Source organism: Aedes albopictus, chromosome 1 (assembly GCF_035046485.1).
Source record: "Aedes albopictus strain Foshan chromosome 1, AalbF5, whole genome shotgun sequence".
Classification (NCBI taxonomy): Eukaryota; Metazoa; Arthropoda; class Insecta; order Diptera; family Culicidae; genus Aedes; species Aedes albopictus.
In genome coordinates, this window is record NC_085136.1 from 45,076,996 (window position 1) to 45,098,126 (window position 21,131).

General features: G+C 43.8%; 2 protein-coding genes across 2 annotated transcripts; both read right to left on the minus strand.

Moving 5' to 3' along the window:
• Positions 1-10,901: 10,901 nt before the first annotated feature.
• LOC134284854 (facilitated trehalose transporter Tret1-like) lies at positions 10,902-13,294 on the minus strand. The gene is given in 2 exon segments (XM_062844279.1): positions 10,902-11,992; positions 12,590-13,294. Coding segments are annotated over 2 exon segments (1,428 nt in total). The 5' UTR covers positions 13,045-13,294; the 3' UTR covers positions 10,902-11,019.
• A 4,989-nt stretch (positions 13,295-18,283) lies between these two features.
• LOC134284856 (facilitated trehalose transporter Tret1-like) lies at positions 18,284-20,226 on the minus strand. Its single transcript, XM_062844286.1, has 2 exons — positions 19,327-20,226; positions 18,284-19,267 (listed from the first exon to the last, which is right to left on the minus strand). The coding sequence occupies exons 1-2, from the start codon at positions 19,930-19,932 to the stop codon at positions 18,428-18,430; spliced, it is 1,446 nt and encodes a 481-aa protein (XP_062700270.1). The 5' UTR covers positions 19,933-20,226; the 3' UTR covers positions 18,284-18,427.
• Between the last annotated feature and the right edge of the window lie 905 nt (positions 20,227-21,131).

Below are 21,131 nucleotides of genomic sequence, written 5' to 3' on the forward strand. Positions count from 1 at the left end.
GTAAAATGTACGCATATCGCCTCCACTTTATCATCTTATGCAACATCTTATACGATCACTGGTTGACTGGGAGGTGACCCCGGTGACCTGGATCAGCAGGTGACCATGGCTGGACAGCCCGTCGTTCTCCACACGCAGCGGCTTGCAGCACGACAGGTAGTTTGGAAACAGTTGCTCCAATTCGTCGGTCAGTAGCTATGAGCAGTCTACTACTGCTTCTGGCTATCCAAACGTTGAAAATCTAATTCGACTTCAGCAATGCCTGCTAGGGCACGCAAAGGAATCAGTTTGGAGCGAACTCCGGCGTCCAGAAAGCGTACCTTGCGCTTTGAGACACTACGGGTGGCCAGAGCTGCTGCTCAAATCGCTCCTTAAAAAGTTATGGGGTGCACCAGGATCAAGACAAGATAAGTTGGAAACAGTGATAGAATTTCTCTGGAAATTCCCCAAGGAATTTCCAAAACAGTCCTTCGGGAATTTCCTAAGGAATTTCTCAAGGAACTCCCTAAGAAATTCCTCTAGAAATTCCCCAAAAAAATCCTCTAGAATTCCCCGAAGAATTCCTCTAGGAATTCCCCAAAGAATTCCTCTAGGAATTCCCCAAGGAATTCCTCTAGGAATTCTCCAATGAATTCTTCCCAGGGGAATTTCTAGAGGAATTCCTTGGCGAATTTCTTGGAAATCTCTGAGGAATCACTCTAGGAATTCTCCAAGGAATTCCTCTGAGAATCCCCCAAAAAAAATTCCTCAAGGAATTCCTCAAGGAATTCATCCAGGAATTCCCCAAGGAATTTCTCTAGGAATTCTCCAAGGAATTCATCTAGGAACTCCCCAAGGAATTCCTCTAGGAATTCCCCAAGGAATTCCTCTAGGAATTCCCCAAGGAATTCCTCTAGGAATTCCCCAAGGAATTCCTCTAGGAATTCTCCAAGTAATTCCTCTCGGAAATCCCCAAGGATTTCCTCTAAGAATTTCCCAAGGAATTCCTCTAAGAATTCTCCAAGGAATTCCTCTAGGAATTTCCCAAGGAATTCCTCTATGAATTCCTCAAGGAATTCCTCTAGGAATTTCCCAAGGAATTTCTCTAGGAATTCCCCAAGGAATTCTTCTAGGAATTCCCCCCAAGAAATTCCTCTAGGAATTCCCCAAGGATTTCCTCTAGGAATTCCCCAAGGAATTCCTCTAGGAATTCTCCAATGAATTCTTCCCAGGGGAATTTCTAGAGGAATTCCTTGGCGAATTTCTTGGAAATCTCTGAGGAATCACTCTAGGAATTCTCGAAGGAATTCCTCTAAGAATCCCCCAAAGAAATTCCTCAAGGAATTCCTCAAGGAATTCATCCAGGAATTCCCCAAGGAATTTCTCTAGGAATTCTCCAAGGAATTCATCTAGGAACTCCCCAAGGAATTCCTCTAGGAATTCCCCAAGGAATTCCTCTAGGAATTCCCCAAGGAATTCCTCTAGGAATTCCCCAAGGAATTCCTCTAGGAATTCTCCAAGTAATTCCTCTCGGAAATCCCCAAGGATTTCCTCTAAGAATTTCCCAAGGAATTCCTCTAAGAATTCTCCAAGGAATTCCTCTAGGAATTTCCCAAGGAATTCCTCTATGAATTCCTCAAGGAATTCCTCTAGGAATTTCCCAAGGAATTTCTCTAGGAATTCCCCAAGGAATTCTTCTAGGAATTGGGCTGTTTAGTGAATAAAATATTGCTATTTTCTGTAGCCTAATTGAAAGAGCTTATTTTTTTTAGTATAACGTGATTTTATTGGATTCGAATACCTTTGTTTTGATGGTTAAATTAACAAAACAGTTTTAATTTTCGTGGCTAGAATGACAGTTCAATTGATAAAATGACAGTTCGACACGAACAAAAAAAATTCCCCATACAAACTTTAAATGCATTTTAAAAATAGTTCCCGGATTCCAAAAATTATGAAATTTTGGATTTCGACTAATTTTTAGGCGGAGAATCCGAATCTGAAATAATCCGGATACCCCTAAAGAACCCAATTCCCCCCAAGGAATTCCTCTAGGAATTCCCCAAGGAGTTCCTCTAGGAATTCCCCAAGGAATTCCTCTAGGAATTCTCCAATGAATTCTTCCCAGGGGAATTTCTAGAGGAATTCCTTGGCGAATTTCTTGGAAATCTCTGAGGAATCACTCTAGGAATTCTCCAAGGAATTCCTCTAAGAATCCCCCAAAGAAATTCCTCAAGGAATTCCTCAAGGAATTCATCCAGGAATTCCCCAAGGAATTTCTCTAGGAATTCTCCAAGGAATTCATCTAGGAACTCCCCAAGGAATTCCTCTAGGAATTCCCCAAGGAATTTCGCTTGGAATTCCCCAGGGAATTCCTCTAGGAATTCCCCAAGGAATTCCTCTAGGAATTCCCCAAGGAATTCATCCAGGAATTCCCCAAGGAATTTCTCTAGGAATTCTCCAAGGAATTCATCTAGGAACTCCCCAAGGAATTCCTCTAGGAATTCCCCAAGGAATTCCTCTAGGAATTCCCCAAGGAATTCCTCTAGGAATTCCCCAAGGAATTCCTCTAGGAATTCTCCAAGTAATTCCTCTCGGAAATCCCCAAGGATTTCCTCTAAGAATTACCCAAGGAATTCCTCTAAGAATTCTCCAAGGAATTCCTCTAGGAATTTCCCAAGGAATTCCTCTATGAATTCCTCAAGGAATTCCTCTAGGAATTTCCCAAGGAATTTCTCTAGGAATTCCCCAAGGAATTCTTCTAGGAATTCCCCCCAAGGAATTCCTCTAGGAATTCCCCAAGGAGTTCCTCTAGGAATTCCCCAAGGAATTCCTCTAGGAATTCTCCAATGAATTCTTCCCAGGGGAATTTCTAGAGGAATTCCTTGGCGAATTTCTTGGAAATCTCTGAGGAATCACTCTAGGAATTCTCCAAGGAATTCCTCTAAGAATCCCCCAAAGAAATTCCTCAAGGAATTCCTCAAGGAATTCATCCAGGAATTCCCCAAGGAATTTCTCTAGGAATTCTCCAAGGAATTCATCTAGGAACTCCCCAAGGAATTCCTCTAGGAATTCCCCAAGGAATTTCGCTTGGAATTCCCCAGGGAATTCCTCTAGGAATTCCCCAAGGAATTCCTCTAGGAATTCCCCAAGGAATTCCTCTAGGAATTCTCCAAGGAATTCCTCTCGGAAATCCCCAAGGATTTCCTCTAAGAATTTCCCAAGGAATTCCTCTAGGAATTCTCCAAGGAATTCCTCTAGGAATTTCCCAAGGAACTCCTCTAGGAATTCCTCAAGGAATTCCTCTAGGAATTCCCCAAGGAATTTCTCTAGGAATTCCCCAAGGAATTCCTCTAGGAATTCCCCAAGGAATTCCTCTAGGAATTCCCCCCAAGGAATTCCTCTAGGAATTCCCCAAGGAGTTCCTCTAGGAATTCCCCAAGGAATTCCTCTAGGAATTACCCAAGGAATTCCTCAAGGAATTCCTCTAGGAATTATCCAAGGAATTCCTCTAGGATGTACTCAAGGAATTCCTCTAGGAATTACCCAAGGAATTCCTCTAGGAATTCCCCAAGGAATTCCTCTAGGAATTCCCCAAGGAATCCCTCTAGGAATTTCTCAAGGAATTCCTCTAGGAATTCCCCAAGGAAATCCTCCAGGAATTCCCCAAGGAAATCCTCCAGGAATTCCCCAAGGAAATCCTCCAGGAATTCCTCCAGGAATTCCCCAAGGAATTCCTCCAGGAATTCCCCAAGGAATTCCTCCAGGAATTGCCCAAGGGATTCCTCCAGGAATTGCCCAAGGAATTCCTCCAGGAATTCCCCAAGGAATGCCTCCAGGAATTCCCCAAGGAATTCCTCCAGGAATTCCCCAAGGAATTCCTCCAGGAATTCCCCAAGGAATTCCTCCAGGAATTCCCCAAGGAATTCCTCCAGGAATTCCCCAAAGAATTCCTCCAGGAATTCCCCAAAGAATTCCTCCAGGAATCCCCCAAAGAATTCCTCCAGGAATTCCCCAAAGAATTCCTCCAGGAATTCCTCAAAGAATTCCTCCAGGAATTCCTCAAAGAATTCCTCCAGGAATTCCCCAAAGTTCGCCGGCTGTTCGGGTTCGTTTGGAAGTTGACCATCAATGTTAACTTCTTTTCCCGATCAGCCTAGATAGCTGTGTAGTGTCGGTAGCGGTTATCTCAATCGGCTAAGAATAACACTACGGACCGCCTGATCCAGTGGTAAGAGTCCACTAAACAGGTGACCCCTAATTCATGGTGTTATGCGGCTTTATGCTTACCGTGCCAAAGAATGAATGGTTAGGGGGGTCTAATAAAAACCTAACCACAAACAGAGCCTGTGGAGAATTAGGGCGTCCTCCACAGTATTACGCGTTTACTGCGCTAACCGGAGCAATGGTGCAGTGGACCTTGCGTTTCTCTGAGATAATCAGTTGCCCTTCTTAAGTCTCAAATTTGAGGCTAAATAAGGGCGGGGTTATTCAAATGTTGTTAATTAGCTTACATTACTGCCTATATGGGTTCGCTTAATGCGTTTTCGCCATTGGCGTTTTTCAATTAACACCGATGTTGGTCGTTGATGTTTCCTTTTTGTGCTGTGATTGTGAAGAGTGTAATCCTGTCTAGTTTGGGTAGTGGCTACGACAAGGAAACCTCAGATCAATTTTCAGCGTAAAAAGCGTATGTAGCCCAAGTGGATCTACTTCAAAAAGTTCAATTTCGTAGGGTAACTTTTGTATAGGTTACCTTGTGAACCCAGCTTTGCTTTTTTCATTATAGATGAACTGTCGTGCCTCGAGCATGCTATATTTTAGAATAACGTTAACAGTATGTTTCAACCTTTTCTTATGGATGCCTTCAAGTAAGCTCTTGTTTTCAGCATCTTTTCGCTGATATTTGGCATCTGAAGTAGCCCAAACATTGATTTGAGATGCTTTACTTTGATGGAATACTTAGGTAGTACAGTTCATGGTTAACTTAACATAGAATTGCACCTAACCCAACTCTGCATGAGCAGAATTTGTCAGTTGGTTGGCTGATTGGCATGTGTCAGATGAGGACTCTCCATTTGATCTTTTTGCACTTTGGAGTGTTCCTTCGCAAACTTTGCGTATTCAGGCGTCCCTGCTCAACAAGCTAGGGAACCTGTAATAATTGGTTGCGATCACATTTTATGGATAACTCGCTTCCATTGCTGCTCCAAGAGAGTTTTATTATGGTTTTGTTATTATAACGCCCTTCATTGTGGTATACCATAGCTACTGCTTTGAAAGAAGCTTGTCCTCTGCGGTCTGTGCGGACCGAAAGTGGTATTCCTGAATGGAACTCGGACCTGTTCAAGTTCTAAATGTCTTCGGATAAACCAGTCTTTTGTATAGCTACGAATCTTTAGCTTCTACCCCGAGGATTGTAGCTATAGAATCGATTTAGTGGGCACTAAAAAGCTCTGCTTACTTCAAATCTCCTGCAGCAAATGGGGCTTTGTCCTATTTTTCTCCAGAGGGATTTGAGTTTTTCAAACATGTTTTGAACTCTTGTAGTTTTCTATTGGGTATTTTCATGGCGTGAAATTACTCTGTAGTTTTATCCCGAAAGGGTTCGCGCGTTGTAAAAAGAAGGAATAAGTTCCAGATTTATCTGGTTACGTCGTTCTTTCTGAAATGCTTGAAACGCATTGTCGATTATCACATCTGTGATGTTCGTCTGGCTAACATGCCTGTTCATGTGAACTCACATGTCTCCCAATTTGGGATGTCCACAGTGACTCTTTTACACAAAGTTGTATACGTTTTCAAGAAAGCACTCGCTCAAACGTAGTTTTTGCTTGGGTGATTTCTTGAATATTGAGGATGCTTTTGATGACGTGCCTTTCTATGTCATATTGAAAGTCGCATGACGTCGCAAGCTGCCTCCAATGAGCTATAGGCTCTTTTTACGCTTATGCGTTTTACAGTGTCCTTTTCAGGGCACTGATTAACCCCGATGTGGTATGAGCTATGAGCTCTCGTTTCGCTTATGCGTTCATTCCCTCTTCTAGGGCACCCCTTCCTATTTCATCACCTTTCCCTTTCCCAATTCCCATCCCTTGTCCCATTCTCCCTCAGGTAAATGATGAAATAGGCTCATATGTATGGCGATGGCACAAATGTCCCAAATGGAGGATAACGTGCCTCTGGAGCCGGCCTTCTGATACCTGATACCTCTAGGAATTTCTCAAGGAATTCCTCTAGGAATTCCCCAAGGAAATCCTCCAGGAATTCCCCAAGGAAATCCTCCAGGAATTCCCCAAGGAAATCCTCCAGGAATTCCTCCAGGAATTCCCCAAGGAATTCCTCCAGGAATTCCCCAAGGAATTCCTCCAGGAATTCCCCAAGGAATTCCTCCAGGAATTGCCCAAGGGATTCCTCCAGGAATTGCCCAAGGAATTCCTCCAGGAATTCCCCAAGGAATGCCTCCAGGAATTCCCCAAGGAATTCCTCCAGGAATTCCCCAAGGAATTCCTCCAGGAATTCCCCAAGGAATTCCTCCAAGAATTCCCCAAGGAATTCCTCCAGGAATTCCCCAAAGAATTCCTCCAGGAATTCCCCAAAGAATTCCTCCAGGAATCCCCCAAAGAATTCCTCCAGGAATTCCCCAAAGAATTCCTCCAGGAATTCCTCAAAGAATTCCTCCAGGAATTCCTCAAAGAATTCCTCCAGGAATTCCCCAAAGAATTCCTCTAGGAATTCCCCGGAGCAATCCTCTAAGAATTCCCCAAAGAATTCCTCTAGGAATTCCCCAAAGAAATCCTCTAGAAATTCCCCAAGAAATTCATTAAGAAATTCTACAAGGAATTCCTCCAGAAATTTCCCAAATAAAATCCCCAAGAGATTCCTCTAGGAATATCCAAAGGAATTCCTTCAGAAATTCCTAGAGGAATTCCTCGGCGAATTCCTAGATGACTTCCTCGGTGAATTCCTAGAGGAATTCCTTGAGGGATTCCTAAAGGGATATCTTGTAGAATTCCTTGAGAAATTCTTTGGGAAATTCGTAGAGAAATTCTTTGGGGAATTCCTAGAGGAAATTCGTAGGGGAATTCCTAGAAAATGCCCAAAGAATTTCTCTAGAAATTCCCCAGGGAATTCTTCTAGGAATATTACAAGGAATTCATTAGAGAAATCCTAGAGGAATTTCTTGGGGAATTCCTAGAGGAGTTCCTTAGGGGATTCCTAGAGGAATTCTTTGGGGAATTTTTAGAGGAATTCTTTGGGGAGTTCCTAGAGGATTTTTTTTTGAGGAAATCTAGAGGAATTCTTAGCGGAATTCTAGAGGAATTCTTTGGGAAAATCTAGAGACATTCTTTGAGGAATTTCTTGTAAAATTCCTAGAGGAATTCCCTGGGGAATTTCTAGGAATTCCCCAAAGAAATTCCTCCAGGAAGTCCCCAAGGAATTCATCTAGGAATTCCGCAAGGATTCCCTCTAGGAACTACACAAGGAATTCCTCTAGGAATTCCCCAAGGAATTCATCTAGTAATTCGCCAAGGAATACCTCAAGGAATTCATCTAGGAAATTCTGAAGGAATTCCTCAGGATATTTCTAGAGGACTTCTCTGGGGAATTTGTAGAGGTTTTTTTTGGGGATTTCTAGAGAAATTCCCCAAGAAATATTCATTAGAGAAATCCTAGAGGAATTTCTTGGGGAATTCCTAGAGGAGTTCCTTAGGGGATTCCTAGAGGAATTCTTTGGGGAATTTTTAGAGGAATTCTTTGGGGAGTTCCTAGAGGATTTTTTTTTTTGAGGAAATCTAGAGGAATTCTTAGTGGAATTCTAGAGGAATTCTTTGGGAAAATCTAGAGACATTCTTTGAGGAATTTCTTGTAAAATTCCTAGAGGAATTCCCTGGGGAATTTCTAGGAATTCCCCAAAGAAATTCCTCCAGGAAGTCCCCAAGGAATTCATCTAGGAATTCCGCAAGGATTCCCTCTAGGAACTACACAAGGAATTCCTCTAGGAATTCCCCAAGGAATTCATCTAGTAATTCGCCAAGGAATACCTCAAGGAATTCATCTAGGAAATTCAGAAGGAATTCCTCAGGATATTCCTAGAGGACTTCTCTGGGGAATTTGTAGAGGTTTTTTTTGGGGATTTCTAGAGAAATTCCCCAAGAAATATTCCAAAAAAGTCTTACGGGATTTTCCCTAGGGATTTCCCAGGGAATTTCTCTATGAATTCCCCAATGAACTCCTTGTAAAATTCCTAGAAATTCTTTGAGCAATTTCCAGAAATTCTCCAATGGATTCCCCAAAGAAATTCCTTTAGGAATTCCTTAAAGAAAATTCTCTAGGAATTCCCTAAGGAATCCCTCTAGGAATTCCTCAAAAATTTCCTCTAGGATTCCCCAAAGGAATTCACCACGGAATTCATCTAGGAATTCGCCGTAGAATTCCTCTATGAATTTTCAAAAAAAAAAATCCTTAGGATATTACTAGAGGACTTCTCTTTGGAATTTCTAGAGGAATTACTTGTGGAATTTCTAGAGAAATTCCTTGGTCAATTCCTAGAGGTATTCCCCAAGGAATATCCCAAAAAAGTCTTACGGGATTTCCTCTAGAAATTCCCCAGCGAATTCCTCTAGAAAGTCCCCAGGGAATTTCTTTAGAAATTTCCCACAGAATCCCTTGGGGAATTCCAAGAGGAATTGGAGAATTGTTAGTGGAATTCTATGGGGATTTATTGAGGAATTTCCCAATGAATTCCTTCAGGAACCCCTCTAGGAATTCCCCAAATAATTCCTCTAGGAATTTCCCAACAACATCCTCTAGGAATTCCTCACAAAATTCCTTTGAAAAAAAACCTTCAGGAGTTCCCCAAGGAATTCCTCTAGGAATTCCACAAGGAATTCCTCAAATAATTTGTTTAGAAATTTTCCAAGTTATTTGTCTAGGAATTCCGCAAGAAATTCACCAGAAATTTTAAAGGAATTCCCAAAAAAAAAGACTTTCGGGAATTTACTAAGGAATTGCTCTAGGAATTTCTCAAGAAATTCAACTTGGAAATCCTCTAGGAAGTCCACTAGGAAATACTTTAGGAATTCCCCAATGAATTCCTCTAGAAATTACCGAAGGAATTCGTCTAGAAGTTCCTCAAGAAATTCCTTCAGGGATTCCCCAAGGAATTCCTTAAGGGATTGACATTCGGGAAGTTAGTCAATCATGTCCGGGCGGCGTATTTGCTGCAACATCTCTCCAACTGAGTTTCCAACCCCCAATGATGACGCAGGAGTTGGTTGATGAAATTCCAGGTTCCATGAAAATGGATTGGGATTCCTTCAAGAGTCAGCAACCGCTGGCTAATTGGAAGACTGTTGGACTCTTCATGAAAAGGCAAGTCAACGTGGCAAATGCGGCGAGCTTTGAGGTTCCTATGCAGCAGAAGTCGTACAAGAACCTGAAGTAGAAAGGTAGGACTAACCATTCAGTGGATGGGCAAAATGAAGAGGAACGAATCCAAGTCGGAAGATGTGGTTTTGGAAACATGAAGAAAGAATGATTCCAGTAGATTCAACCTATGTCACGCCAGGGCCAGTAGCTGTATGCTACACAATCAGTGATTAAACTACGGAGATTGACACAGCCTGTTCCAAACCTGAGAGGTCTATCGATGGTAAGCTATGAAACCGTCGGATAGGTCTGGAGAACCTTCGCCTAGGCACGCCGCTACCTCACGAGCAGATCTACGACTATGCACGAAAAGGCTACGCACTTAGGGTTAATCAAACCGAACTCAATAATGCAGATCGAAATCGAATGTGGAGAGATTCAACCTCTGAGAAAGCAGAAGGTTCGACCCGTCTGGAATGTCAAGTCAAAAGTGCAAAAGGGTTTCTCTCAACACAAGGCTGCTGAAAGGTCGTGACTAAGACACCCACTGTTAGCTCTGCTGAGTTCGTTTTGCCAATTTCCTGTAGCTGTAATTGAGGAGATCAGAGAGATGTTCCATCGAATACAGATCAGGAAGCTAGGTCGGCTGTCTCACTTCTTCCTGTGGTGAGACCACCCTTCCAAGGAGACAGAGATCTTTGTTATGGATTTTGAAACGTTCGGCTTCACCTGTTCGCCCAGATGTGCCCAATTTTTTAATGAAATTTAACGCTAAAGAGTTCTTCGAGCGATATCCATGAGCTGCGATCGCCATTACCAAGTGTTGTTATGTGTACAACTACCTGGACAGCTTCCATATGGTTCAGGTAGCGGTAGAAGTCATCCACTTAAGAGGAAACTTCCAGCTTCGAAACTTCTTATCAAACTACGAAGAGTACTGACGGCTATCGGCGCAAAATCAGGGGATACAATGGAGGAATCGGCTTTGGAGAGTGGAGTGAATTCGGAGTTGGTGTTGGAGCTGAAAGGGATGCCAAATAAGGATTGTTTCACGTTCACGGTGAATCAGTGGAGAAGATCAGCGCTTCGTTCTGAACAATGAACACATATTCACAATGCGGGAAACACTAAAGGTTGTCATGAGCCTTACGATCTCTTTTGGCATGATTTCATTCTTTTTTTATCCAAAATCAAAGGAACGTGGGTTTCCAGTTTAGGGATGGGATGATCCAATCAGTTCAATAAATTGTAACGTTGTAAAGATCAGTGAACCTGACAGCATTCAACATGGTGGCTCCAGAGAGGATACAGGACTTCATCCAGGTTCAAGAGTGGAGGGATGTTAGGATGAGGATCCCCGCCACAGTTTCATTGATGCCGATGAGGCAATAACATATGGTCCATCATAGAACAATGCTGCAAACTATCACGCGGAAGATCAATGAATGACCAATGGGTGACCAGAAAAAAAAACAAAATACCGTGACTATTATATAAGAAATCGACAGTGAAAGTCATCATATAAAGCAAATACACATGCACTTTGTAAATTAGTTTTTCTCTTAAAATTGGTCAAACGACCCTACGTAGATTACATTGAAACTTGGGCTAAAATTGCGCTATTCTCATAACATCGTCCCCTTAGTGCTAGATCTAGGTAAAGGTGACCTAGCCTTTAGTTCTTTGAACTGTGTGTCCGGACAGAATTCGCTGAATCTCAAACAGAGAGATACTCTTCGTTTCCGGCACAATGACGAAAACAAAGGCGGTACCAACCAGGGATATTCCAGAGAACAGCCAAAATGCCCCGGAGATGCCAAGCGCGTCTCGGAGGTTGGTGAAGACCTTCGTTACGAGGAAAGCAAGCAGCCAGTTGAACACTCCGGCCAGAGGGCTGACGTAGGCCTTGACGTTGTTGGCGAACAGCTCCCCAACCATCAGCCACGGGATTGGGCCGTAACCGATGGAAAACATGGCGATAAACAGACAGAGTGCCAGAACTGGAAGCCAACCCAGGTTCTCCACCTGAGTTTCGTTGGATTCCTTGAGCTGAAAGTACACCGCAAGAGCGATGGTGGAAAGGGCCATGAAGAAGTCGGACGCTAAGAGTAAGATTCGACGTCCGACCCGGTCAACGATGAACGTTGCCAACAGGGTGGCCACCATCTGGATGACCCCAATGATGATCGTTGCCGTTGATGCTTCCAATCCGGTGTTGGCATCGTCGAAAATTGTTGTTGCGTAGAAGATGACGGCATTGATTCCGGACAGCTGCTGGAAGAACATCAATCCCAAAGAGATTATCAGCGCTTTGATGGTGGCTCGCTGTTGGAGACATTGGAGGATGGTTATCTTGTCACTTCGCGATTTAGCTTCTTCTGCTTTCAGTTCTTCAATCTCTTCAATCTCATTATAGAGGTGGCCACGCAACCATTCGAGTGATCTGGCAGCATCAGTTTCACGATCCTTTGCGATAGAGATTTTGATTTCCTAGGAACTCATTTACCCGACACTTACGAAGTAATAAGGACTCTCGGGCATGAAGAAGAAGATCACCCCAAACACAATCGGGATCACACCGCAAATGGCACTCAGCATCCGAACACTTCCAACCGCATCCACAGCATACACAAACAGGATAGGGGTAGTCGGGGTAATTTGGCCAATGGGGCAATTTGAGCACCACTGGAAAATCACCTAAAATCTAGTAATTTTTGAAAATCCACCTAGGAGCTCCTATACTGGCCTGATATTGAAGCGATTGAAACATTAGAACGAAGTAATTTAGTCTCATAGTAAATTAGAAAAATAAAATTTAAAATTGTTGGCCAAATTACCCCGACGAGGGCTGAACAAAAACATCTCATAAGACTTCCCTTGTTTAAATACCTTAAATAACTTTCAAATTAGTTTGTTTTCTGTACACTTCAAGTTGATACTATATGATTCAACACCAAGCGAAGCATATTAAGTTTGTATTGCATTAGGCGATAAAAATTCTTTATTGGAAATAGGGTGCTCATATTACCCCGACGGTTCAAAAACGACCCAAAAACAACACTTTTTTCAAAAATCATATTTTGGCATTTAAACACGATTAGACTATGATATTTTTATGCAACTAGTATAGTATTATCAGAAACATTCTGACCATATGATGTACGAGAGATTCAACGTTGTTTTCTGCATCTTCAATCGACTTTTGCTTAAGGTGGCCAAATTACCCCGATTTACCCTACCAACCGTAATCATCAGCTCACAAAACGTACCCAGCGTTCCCCGAATCGACGGCTCGCCGATCTCAGCCGTGTAAGTCGGCGCAGCAATACAGAACGCACCACCTCCAGCACCCAGCAAGAACCGCCCAGCCATCAGCATCGTCACATTATTCGCAAACACGATCAGCATCCACCCAATCAGCAACGGCAGAACCATCGACAGCATGGCCCACTTCCTTCCAACCGTCTTCATCAGTATTCCGATGGGAAAGCACACCACCGCTGCACCCACGTTGGCTATCGACCCGATCCAGGAAAAGTCCTCCGCACTGATGGGGAATCCGTATTCGTGCTTCTGTACCAGTGGAATCTCCGCCGGTGCTGTCCACCCGAGGAAAGTACCTGCGGCCAAGGCACCACCGGACGCAGCCAGCCCAGCGATGACCTGCGGAAACTTTCTGCCACTCTCCTCCATTTGTGAGATTCGTCTGAACAAGAGTGCAGTTTGCGGTCTTCTTGAGTGCGAAGTGGCTGCCTTTGAGGGGGGTCAACTATGATAAGATAAAACTGAATTCAGCATAGGAGAAATCAGATTGTTCAAGTGAGAGTGATAAATTGATAATGTCAGACTCATCTTAGCTACTGCTGAATTGCGAGAGTACAACTTGCAGACTCACCTTCTGTTTGTTGATTAACTCATTGAAGGCAGCATTTAATTCAATAAATAGAAACTGGCTATGGCAGAAAATAATAGAACACGGTATTGTAGCTTCAATTATTCTGCGTGTTTTGCGGTGTATTTGATCACTCGATCAACGAACCGAACCCTCTTAGGGTCTGTCCATAATCTACGTAGACTCTGAGGAGGGATCAATTCTCAAGGAACGGTTTTTCAAAACACACGTGCAGAAGAGCGTCGAACGCTTTTGAAAGGTCAAAGAGCTGCAGCCTCGGTCCAGTTTCTCGCTCGAGAAGAAGCAATGTGAAGAGTTGTTTTCGTGGTAGTAGAGTAACGCGGAAAGGTGATTTCGTTTCATTTTCTTCTGCTTTTTTATGGCTCGACGTCCCCACTGGGACTTGGCCTGCCTCGCTTCAACTTAGTGTTCCTTGAGCATTTCCACAGATCATCCGACCATCAAACATAAAACCAAATCGACCACGTTCTAATCGACGGTAAATTCTTCTCAGATATAACCAACGTCCGCACATACCGCAGTGCGAATATAGATTCGGATCACTACTTAGTCGCTGTATGCATGCACTCAAAACTTTCGACAGTTATCACCACACGTCGAAGTCGAACGCCACGGCTCAACATCGAGCAACTTCGTAACGTAGAAGTGGCCCAAGACTACGCGCAGCAGTTAGCAGTGGCCCTACCAACGGAAAAGCAGCTTCGCACTTGAAGATTGCTGGAGGGACATCCGATTCGCCGTAGGTACTACCTCGGCTGCAGCACTAGACTTCGCGACTCCAAATCATAGAAACGACTGGTACGACGGCGAATGTGAACAGTTGAAAAACGAGAAGAATGCAGCATGGGCGAGAATCCTGCAACACCGTACGAGAATGCTGCAACGTGCGAATGAGGCACGTTACAAACAGGCGCGGAACAGGCAGAACTCAGTCTTCCGGATGAAGAAGCGCCAGCAGAAAGAACGAGATCGCGAAGCGATGGAAGAGCTGTACCGCGCTAAGGACACACGAGAGTTCTTGAACCGCTCGAGCAGAGGCTTTGTGCCACAAGCCGACATGTGCCGAGATAATCACGGAAATATTCTCACGAGCGTGAGGTGGCGACAGCATTACGATTGAGGTGTCAATGGCGACGTTGCAAGCACCGAAGGTGGCGTGGTAACAGATCTAGGAGTACGTGCGCAGGACGAAAGATTTCCAGCCCCTAACCTCCAAGAGATTTAGGAGGAGGTTTACCGGTTGAAAAACAACAAAGCCGCTGGTTCAGATCAACTACCAAGCGAGTTACTAAAACACGGTGGAGAAGCACTGGTAAGAGCATCACACTGGGTCATTACCAAGATTTGGGAGGAGGAAGTATTACCAGAGGAATGGATGGAAGGTATCGTGCGTCCCATCTTTAAAAAGGGCGACAAGTTGGATTGCGGGAACTATCGCGCGATCACACTACTGAGCGCTGCCTACAAGATACTCTCCCAAATTTTATGCCGCCGTCTATCACCGATTGCAAGAGAGTTCGTGGGGCAATATCAGGCTGGATTCATGGGTGAACGCACTACAACGGACCAGATGTTCGCCATCCGCCATGTGTTGCTGCAATGCCGCGAATACAACGTGCCCACACATCACTTGTTCATCGATTTCAAATCGGCGATGGATACAATCGATCGAGAACAGCTATGGCAGATTATGCACGAATACGGATTTCCGGATAAACTGATACGATTGATCAAGGCGACGATGGATCGAGTGATGTGCGTAGTTCGAGTATCAGCAGAGGGTTACGGCAAGGTGATGGTCTTTCGTGCTTGTTTATCAACATTGCGTTAGAAAGTGTAATAAGGAGAGCGGAGATTAACACGAGTGGAGCGATTTTCACGAAGTCCGTTCCGCTGCTTGGGTTTCGCTGATGATATTGATATTATAGCTCGTAAATTTGAGACAATGCCGGACAATGGTACATCTGACTAAAGAGTGAAGCCAGGCGAATCGGATTAGTCAATAATGTGTCGAAGATAAAGTTCATGATGGCAAAGGGCTCCAGGGAGGAATCACAGCGCCCGCCACCCCGAATTTATATCGTCGGTGATGAAGTCAAGGCGGTTGAAGAATTCGTGTACTTGGGCTCACTGGTGACCGCCGACAACGACACCAGCAGAGAAATTCAGAGGCGCATTGTGGCAGGAAATCGTGCTTACTTTTGACTAAGCAGAGCTCTACCATCGAATAAAGTTCGCCGAAACACGAACTTAACTATCTACAAAACGCTGATTAGACCGGTAGTCCTCTATGGGCACGAAACATGGACCCTACGTGCAGAGGATCAACGCGCCCTTGGAGTTTTCGAATGGAAGGTGTTGCGTACCATCTACGGCGGAGTGCAGATGGAAGTCGGGACTTGGAGAAGGTGAATGAACCACGAGCTGCATCACCTGCTGAGAGAACCAACCATCGCCCATACCGCGAAAATCGGGAGGCTACGGTGGGTGGGTCACGCCATCAGGATGTCGGATAGCAATCCGACTAAAATGGTTCTCGCGAGTCATCCGACCGGTACACATTGGTCGGGCTCCATACAAAGGGGCGACCAAAACTCTCAAAAAACGAAATTGATATTTTTAAACTTTATTTCACCTTATAACAAAGTTAATGTATTGCACTTTTATGATTCTTAATTGAAAGCGTACCAGCTTTTGTATTTCAATGACATTTTCACTGCCAAAGTGGCCTAAGTCATAAAATTGAAAAATGAATTATTCGGAAAAAGTAAAATAATAATATTTTGAGAATGGAATATATGTTTTAAGTTATCCAGCATATGAAAGCTTGTTATTGGACTGTTTGAATGCACGTATGGTGCAAAATTAATATGTCACAAAACTTTTCAAATTTTCATATATTGTACCATATAAATTTTGGTAATTTTTAAGTTAAAAAACGGTTCGTGTCGTCACGTGTCGCCGCAATTTCGAATAGTACATCTTAAACATCATGCTTAGAGCTGCCTAAAAACGTTTAAATATTTTGCAGAAATTTGAAGTTTTTCAAATTAGAGCTACTTAAAAAAGCCATGTTTTTCATATATTTTACGTTATTTTTCCATTTTTTAATGAAATAAAATTTATCTTTCCACATTTTTCACACGTTTTGAACAAACTTGATTGGATTTGATCGAAAGATGATCATTTATTTAAATTCGAATTGCTTTTCAAACAAAAAACGCAAAAAATATGGGGTTTTACTGATTTTCACCGTTTTTGAAATTATTGAAACTGCGTAATTTTTGAATACCCCTTTTTAAACACTAAAAATACTATATAACATATCTAGGCAACCTATAACTTCGATTAAACACATAAAAAGAGTTTTGGCCGAACTTTTTCTTTTTCCGACCATTGTGCGGTACAAGAAGAATTGGAGCGCAGCGAGCTAGGTGGATCGACCAAGTGGAGGACGATCTGCGGACCCTACGCAGAGTGCGGAACTGGCGACAAACAGCCATAGACCGAGTGGAATGGAGGCGGCTACTATGTACAGCCTGATCGGTAAATGTTCGGTGATGTTCGTCTGGCTAACATGCCTATTCATGTGAACTCAAATGCCTCCCAATGTGAGGTGTCCACAGTGACTCTTTTACACAAAGTTGTATACGTTTTCAAGAAAGTACTCTCTTAAACGTAGAATTTGCTTGGGTGATTTCTTGAATCTTGAGGATGCTTTCGAGGACGGTGCCTTTCATTGTCATATTGAAAGTCGCATGATGTCATAAGCTACCTCCAATGAGCTATAGGCCCTCTTTACGCTTATGCGTTTTACAGTGTCCTATTCAGGGCACTGATTTAACCCGTTGTGGTATGGGCTATGAGCTCTCGTTACGCTTATGCGTTTATTCCCTCTTCTAGGGTAACCTTTCCTATTTCATCCCCTTTCCCTTTTCTAATTCCCATCCCTTGTTCCATTCCCCCTCAGGTAAATGATGATATAGGCTTATATGTATGGCGATGGCACAAATGTCCCAAATGGAGGATAACGTGCCTCTGGAGCCGGCCTTCTGATACCTGATACCAAGTCAGTCAACATCAAAGACCGCCACATACTAAGAAAGAAAACAGCCAATTTGACTTAAAGAGACGTAAAGTTCATGACACGGATGTAAACCGTAATATAAATCAAATCTACAAGCATTAGTAGTAGCCCTACCTGCGCGATGTAGGTATCGCGACTAATCTGGACAGAAACATAAAAAAACAATCTGATTAGATATTCGACGCGCACCAAAATCTGTGCTGCTGTACGCCATTGAGACATGGAGAACACTCAACGGCTGCAGGTCTTCATCAATAGATGTCTGCGGTATATAATTCGACCATGGTGGCCTCACCATTGCATCTCCAACGTGAAGCTCCATCTGTAGAAAATTGATAATGTTATTATAACATAATGAGTAGATGATTTGCTTCGGTGTTCCGAGACATGTGCTCGTTGTTAGGGACAACGAGAAGAAACGGTCGTAGTAGTCGGGAACCATCTAGAAAGGGAGAATTAGCTGAGACGTGGTGACATAAAGACGCTGTTTCAGAGCGCAAGTAATTGAAGAAATAGTTATTTTCTGTAAATAATCTGATCGTGGTTTATTGAATCTTACTTTGGATTCGAGGTAGACCCTACACCATCGTCAATGTCATCAAAAGCCGATAGCGACAGAATTTCGGGAGCGAAAGAGGAGGTGGGTAGGCCACACTCTACGTAGGGGCGGGAACGAAATCTGCAAGAAAGCGTTCGATTGGAAGGAAGTCGGCAGGACATCGCAGTAGAGGCAACCCCGGAGGCACATGGCGGCGCAGCTTCCACAAGGAAATACAGGAAGTCGGCAAAAAATTTACCTGGCCACTGGCCAAGGCGCTGATTGGCAAGGATTTTACCTAAATTGGAAATGGTCTTGAAGCTGATTTGAGCATTCTTGGGTATATTTCCTAAAACATAACCACATGGTAAAAACATGAGTTTAGGGAAATAAATCGATATCTAAAACAATTTTATTTTATATATGTAAGTACATAATTCTACAGTATTTGTACAAAAATTCTATAGTAGACAACTACAGCTATTTGGAAACCATTCTCCATCTGCAAACAGCAACGACCTTAGTCTTCAGCAGAACTCTATTTTTCATCGTCTTCCATAGCTCGATTTACGTGACCTTTAGACCCTCGCACCTTCTCCCCGGACAGAATCCGTTGGATTTCCACCAGCGAGATTCCCTTCGTTTCCGGCACAATGAAGAACACAAAGATGGTACCAACCAAGGATATCCCCGAGAACAGCCAGAACGCTCCGGATATCCCAAGGGCATCTCGCAGGTTGGTGAAGACCTTCGTTACCAGGAAAGCAAACAACCAACTGAATGCTCCACCCAGTGGACTTACGTAAGCTTTGACGTTGTTGGCGAAAAGTTCCCCGATCATCAGCCATGGAATCGGACCGTAGCCGATGGAGAACATGGCGATGAAGAGACACAGCGCCAGGACCGGAAGCCAGCCCAGGTTCTCCACCTGTGTTTCATCGGCTTCCTTGAGTTGGAAGTACACGGCGAGAAGGATCGTGGACACAGCCATGAAGAAATCCGAGAGCATCAGCAAGATCCGACGGCCAACTTTGTCGACTATGATGGTGGCCAGGAAGGTGGCGACGACCTGGATGACTCCAACGATGATCGTAGCCGCTGTGGGATCCAGTCCAGAGTTTGCAGCATCAAAGATGGTTGTAGTGTAGAAAATGACGGCATTCACTCCGGACATCTGGTGGAAGAACACCAACCCGAGGGAGATGATCAACGCACGAATTGTTGCTCGCTGCTGGAAACATTGCAGGAAAGTGATCTTCTCTGCTCGCAGCTTAGCGTCCTCTGCTTGTAGCGTCTCCAGCTCAGCACGTTGATCGTAGTGGCTTCCTCGAAGCCATTTAAGCGACTTGGATGCATCTTCGATTCGATTTTTCTCAATCTGAAAAGTAAATTCTACGTAGTTTTTCAAGTGCTCGACACATTACCAACGGAACTTACGAAATATTGCGGACTCTCGGGCATGAAGAAGAAGATTGCTCCGAAAGCAATCGGAATGACGGCGCAAATGATGCTCAGCACCTGTACGTTTACAGCGGCACCTACTGCGTATCCGAACAGAATTCCTAGCGTGATGAACAGCTGGAAGAACATCCCTAACGCTCCGCGTATTGATGGGTCGGATATCTCAGCTGTGTACGCCGGACCCGATATAGCAAAGGCACCACCACCTACACCGAGGAAGAACCGCCCCACCATCAACATCGCTACGTTGCTGGCAAAGATGATCAGCAGCCATCCGAGCATCAGTGGCAGCACCAGCAGCAACATGGCCCACTTCCGGCCAACCATCTTCATTAGAATCCCGATCGGGAAGCACATCAGTGCCGCGCCCAGATTGGCCATCGACCCGATCCAGGAGAACTCCTCCGCATTGATGGGGAACTTGTATTCCTCGTTCTGCACCAGCGGGATCTCCGCTGGCGATGTCCATCCGAGGAAGGTTCCCGCTGCTAGGGCACCACCGGACGCAGCCAGTGCGGCGATGTACTGGGGCAGCTTCCGGCTGGGATTGCCGACCACGCTTTCCGTTGAGGAGCGTGTCATTGTTACAAGACACTAATATTAGAACTTATATGAATATTAACCAAAGACAAGTTGATCATCGCCGCGGAAGATGAGCGACAACTGAAGACCCCGACCGGTCTGGGATATCTGGCATTGCCGGGAGGTGCACACTTTTGGTACTTGCTTTTTCCGATAAGATAAACCGAATTGTTGTACAACTGATTAATAATCAATCTTTAACGATGACTGACGCCCGGCCAGACTCCCCCTGTGCTTGTGCTGTGATAATACGATGCTGACAGTCAGTGTTATCACATTGTCGATTGTTATTGCTCCCGGGAAAGGAGATTTACGAACCATGTAACCGCTATCAATCATGAAGACAGTTCATTTTTTGGCGAATCGATCGACGGGCCTTTCTCATGTGGAGTAAGATTCACTCTTACTCATTGGCGTAGCTAGGGGGGGTTCCAGGGGTGCCTGGCACCCCCTAGAACAAATTTGGCACCCCCTAGAATCTTTTCTTGACAGACACATAAAATTTAAAACTTAACATAATAATTCTAATATTTTTAATGGCACATTTCAACAAAACTTAAGCACACTCAAAATTACTTAAATACTTGTTGTACGTTTTGGCGTTTAGGATATTCAGGCCAAATATTTCTATAGGTCCTAAGTGCATATGAGAGGCTCTCTTTAAGTCACGTCTCTTTCGATTATAACGTGCTTGTATTTATAAAATTTGATTTCCTTCTTGCATCGGCAGGTAGATTAAACAATCCTTTGCCAATCTTTACATCACAAATTGTCAAAATGTTCACAGTGACATCTTAATAATTTAAAGAGGATCGGAACAAAGAGAGCCTCTATTTTGCAGATTGGATCTTTAGATATGTTTGTCGCCTATTGGTCAGAATCAACAGACTCTCTATGGATTTCTCCAGAAATACCTCTATCTATGTATACAGTGATTTCTCTAGGTTTTCTTATGGATTCCTACCGGTTTTTCTTTCAATAAACTTCCCTTAGGATTCTCCAGCTCCAGTCCTGATGGGGTTGTACAGAGGGTTCAAAATTTCATTCAATTCGGTTCACTGGTATCCGAGATATAACAGCTCAAAAATTAGTTGGCTTGAAAATAGTGTTTTACCGGAACGGTTCTAACTTTGCGGAAGATTGATCAATTGAGCCGAAATTTGTACCAATGATGCACATATAATAGGTTGACAAACAAT